The 4,734-nt window shown below is 48.8% G+C and overlaps 1 protein-coding gene across 1 annotated transcript; it reads left to right on the top strand.

The window, feature by feature from the left end:
- The first annotated feature begins 604 nt into the window (after positions 1 to 604).
- On the top strand, positions 605 to 1,995 carry LOC125507783 (glycine-rich protein 5). The gene has a single exon (XM_048672279.1). The coding sequence runs from the start codon at positions 676 to 678 to the stop codon at positions 1,687 to 1,689; it is 1,014 nt and encodes a 337-aa protein (XP_048528236.1). The 5' UTR covers positions 605 to 675; the 3' UTR covers positions 1,690 to 1,995.
- The last annotated feature ends 2,739 nt before the right edge of the window (positions 1,996 to 4,734 follow it).

Raw genomic sequence — 4,734 nt, forward strand, 5'->3', positions numbered from 1 at the left:
TTCAACCATTCTCCAAGCATCATCAATACCAAAAAATGGTATTATGAAAAACACGCTAAGCAGTAAAATTTCGGCTGAATCATCTACTCTAGTTTAGGAGAACACACCAGACCAGCCGGTTGTGTGCTCATTGTGTTTGTATCTTCTTGATGTTTCATTCTGGGTCAATAAAATTCATCCTTTATCGAAAAAAAAGAGAACACACCAGCCGACCACCCTGAACCGGACCCAAACAACTTTTCTCTCCCACCAGTGCAATACACGCCCAGAAATTTCATGGCTACAGATACAATAACCACCGCGTGAACATCCAGGTGAATTGCATCACTGCAGCCGTGGATCCATGTACTACAGGGCAAACATGTGAATGCGTCCTCTTCCTATCCATGATCCATCTGCCAGTCTGTACCCAGCAGAACCCAATTTACTCCTCCCATCACCACCCCAACCACCCAGCTGCGAGCTCCTTCATTGCGCCACCGCCGGCCATGCATGGCTACCTCCCCTCCCCACCACCTTCCCCTGTCCTCTCGCGTCACATGGCCAGTCCAGTGCACAGCTGACCATCCATTCAATGCTACGCAGCTTTCCAGCAGCTATATAACACGCCGGCCGGCTGCAGACATTGGAGACCCAAGCTTCTTCTTCAGTAAGCTTGTAGCCAGCCAGCCAGCCATGGGGAGGGGGAACGGAGTGATGGGGAGCAAAGCTGTGGCGCTCGCGCTGCTGCTCTGCCTGAGCAGCGCGGCGGTGGGCGCGTGGGCGAGGCCCGTCGCGAACAAGGGGAAGCACGCCGCAGACGAGAAGTTCCTGTTGCTGAAGAAGCACTTCGGCAAGGGACTTGGAGGTGGCCTTGGGAAGGGTGGTGGGCTCGGTGGAGGTGGCGGTGGCAGCTACGGTGGTGGAGGAGGGCTCGGTGGCGGTGGCGGCTACGGTGGTGGTGGAGGACTAGGTGGTGGCGCTGGCCATGGTGTCGGTGGAGGTCTTGGTGGTGGGTTTGGCAAAGGAGGGCTTGGCGGCGGGTTTGGCAAGGGTGGCGGACTTGGCGGGGGTATTGGTAAAGGTGGCGGCCTTGGCGGTGGTTTTGGTAAAGGCGGAGGTCTTGGCGGAGGCATCGGTAAAGGTGGTGGTCTTGGTGGTGGAATAGGCCATGGCATCGGCGGTGGTTTTGGTAAAGGCGGAGGTCTTGGCGGCGGCATCGGCAAAGGCGGAGGACTCGGCGGTGGATTTGGTAAGGGTGGAGGTCTTGGCGGCGGCATCGGCAAAGGCGGAGGACTCGGTGGTGGATTTGGTAAGGGTGGAGGTCTTGGTGGTGGCATCGGCAAAGGTGGCGGTCTTGGTGGAGGGATAGGCCACGGCATCGGCGGTGAATTCGGTAAAGGCGGAGGTCTTGGCGGCGGCATCGGCAACGGTGGAGGACTCGGTGGTGGTGCCGGTGGCGGGTATGGCAATGGTGGTGGTCTTGGAAATGGAGGCGGGCTCGGAGGCGGCATCGGCCATGGACTAGGTGGTGGCATTGGAAAGGGTGGGGGTCTCGGTGGCGGCTTTGGCAAAGGTGGTGGACTAGGGGGCGGCTTTGGCGGTGGAGGTGGCGGAGGCGGCGGTTTTGGCGGAGGCTTTGGCAAGGGAGGCGGATTCGGTTTCGGGATCGGCAAAGGTGGCGGTGGTGGGATCGGCGGCGGCCACTGATGTTGCAGTATGTACGTTTGGCTCAGCTCTGTTCTGCTGAGGGCCGTTGGTCGTCATAGTATTCTGTCGATGTGAGCAGTACGTGTGATGAAACATATTTTTCCCTTGTAGAATCTCACCACTAGTATTTTCTTGTGTCTCCTGTTCTCTCAGGGAGACGTATTCTCGCGCATGTACGTTGGTGATGGACCTGATGGTAATATATGAGCATCTTGTATGTCTTGGTCCATGCCAGTGTATGTTCCAGTGATTTTGAAATATAAATTTGGTACAAGTAAATAAGAAGTGTTCAAACTTCAGAAGCTACCTGCAAGTGTTCAAAGTTCAGGATGTTCAGAACAGAGCAAGCATAGTAAGAAGGAACGACATGCAATGCAAAAGCTTACGGCGGCTGCTCAACCGGCTGACGGCCTAAAATCTCTACTCAGTGTCCGGACTCCAGAACTCCAGATTGTGTGTAGTTTGCGCCTGAGAGTGCTCAACATGTAAACAGTGTTTAATCACTGTAAACCAAACTTGGGCACGTGTTCTTCGGTATAAAGTGCAGTGCGAGGGTGGATGGGAGGCGAAGCTATGGAAAATCTCAAAAGTACCTTTCTACACCTGAGCTCATATGTTCCTGGTGTGAACAGTAAAATTAATAAAATAAAATAATATTTCAAAAATTTCTGAATTTTTTGTGGCATATTTTCAGAAATGTTTGTTGTGCATATAATATTTCATCATGAAATCACATTGGTCGAAGTAGTGGCGAAAAAACAAAATCAAAGCTCCAAAATGTGTTTGTAAGTAACATTTTTAAAGCGTCGATTTTGTTTTTTTACCACGCCTTCCATCAATGTCATTTCGTGATGAAAGTTTGAATGCACAACAAACATTTTTAAAGTATGCCACAAAGAAATTGAATTGTTTTTGAAATATATTTTTATTTTTTTATCTTACTATTCACACCAGGAGCATGTGAACTTTACTAGTACATCGTTCAGACTATTTCTTTCCGTTCTTATTTCTTTTCTGTCGTAGTGCAGCATGTATCTTGTACCAATCAATTGTTGGGGAACGTAGTAATTTTAAAATTTTCCTATACACACGCAAGATCATGGTGATACATAGCAACGAGGGGGGGAGTATGATCTACATACCTTGTAGATCGACAACGGAAGCGTTTGGTTGATGTAGTCGTACGTCTCCACGGTCCGACCGATCAAGCACCAAAACTACGGCACCTCCGAGTTCTAGCACACGTTCAGCTCGATGACGATCCCCGGACTCCGATCCAGCAAAGTGTCGGGGAAGAGTTCCGTCAGCACGACGGCGTGGTGACGATCTTGATGTACTACTGCAGCAGGGCTTCGCCTAAACTCCGCTACAATATTATCGAGGACTATGGTGGAAGGGGGCACCGCACACGGCTAAGAATAATATCACGTGGATCAACTTGTGTCTAGGGGTGTCCCCTGCCTCTGTATATAAAGGAGCCAAGGGGAGAGGGCCGGCCGGCCAAGGAGGGCGCGCCAAGGGAGTCCTACTCCCTCTGGGAGTAGGATCCCCCCCCCCAATCCTAGTTGGAATAGGACTCCTTGAGGGGGGGGGAAGAGAGAGAGGGGGGCCGGCCACCTCTCCTAGTTCTAATAGGACTAGGGAAGGGGGGAGGCGCGCGGCCACCTTGGGCTGCCCCTTTCTCCCTTTCACTAAAGCCCACTAAGGCCCATATAGCTCCCGGGGGGTTCCGGTAACCTCCCGATACTCCGGTAAAATCTCGATTTCACCCGGAACACTTCCGATATCCAAACATAGGCTTCCAATATATCAATCTTTATGTCTCGACCATTTCGAGACTCCTCGTCATGTCCGTGATCACATCCGGGACTCCGAACTAACTTCGGTACATCAAAATGCATAAACTCATAATAACTGTCATCGTAACGTTAAGCGTGCGGACCCTACGGTTCGAGAACAATGTAGACATGACCGAGACACGTCTCCGGTCAATAACCAATAGCGGGACCTGGATGCCCATATTGGCTCCTACATATTCTACGAAGATCTTTATCGGTCAGACCGCATAACAACATACGTTGTTCCCTTTGTCATCGGTATGTTACTTGCCCGAGATTCGATCGTCGGTATCTTAATACCTAGTTAAATCTCGTTACCGGCAAGTCTCTTTACTCGTTCCGTAATACATCATCTCGCAACTAACTCATTGGTTGCAATTCTTGCAAGGCTTATGTGATGTGCATTACCGAGAGGGCCCAGAGATACCTCTCCGACGATCGGAGGGACAAATCCTAATCTCGAAATACGTCAACCCAACATGTACCTTTGGAGACACTTGTAGAGCACCTTTATAATCACCCAGTTACGTTGTGACGTTTGGTAGCACACAAAGTGTTCCTCCGGCACACGGGAGTTACATAATCTCATAGTCATAGGAACATGTATAAGTCATGAAGAAAGCAATAGCAACATACTAAACGATCGGGTGCTAAGCTAATGGAATGGGTCATGTCAATCAGATCATTCAACTAATGATGTGATCCCGTTAATCAAATAATAACTCTTTTGTCTATGGTTAGGAAACATAACCATCTTTGATTGACGAGCTAGTCAAGTAGAGGCATATTAGTGACACTCTGTTTGTCCATGTATTCACACATGTATTATGTTTCCGGTTAATACAATTCTAGCATGAATAATAAACATTTATCATGATATAAGGAAATAAATAATAACTTTATTATTGCCTCTAGGGCATATTTCCTTCAGTCTCCCACTTGCACTAGAGTCAATAATTTAGTTCACATCGCCATGTGATTTAACAGCAATAGTTCACATCACCATGTGATTAACATCCATAGTTCACATCGATATGTGATCAACACCCAAAGGGTTTACTAGAGTCAGTAATCTAGTTCACATCACTATGTGATTAACACCCAAAGAGTACTAAGGTGTGATCATGTTTTGCTTGTGAGATAATTTTAGTCAACGGGTCTGTCACATTCAGATCCGTAAGTATTTTGCGAATTTCTATGTCAACAA

This window comes from Triticum urartu, chromosome 5 (assembly GCF_003073215.2).
Source record: "Triticum urartu cultivar G1812 chromosome 5, Tu2.1, whole genome shotgun sequence".
Taxonomy (NCBI): domain Eukaryota; kingdom Viridiplantae; phylum Streptophyta; class Magnoliopsida; order Poales; family Poaceae; genus Triticum; species Triticum urartu.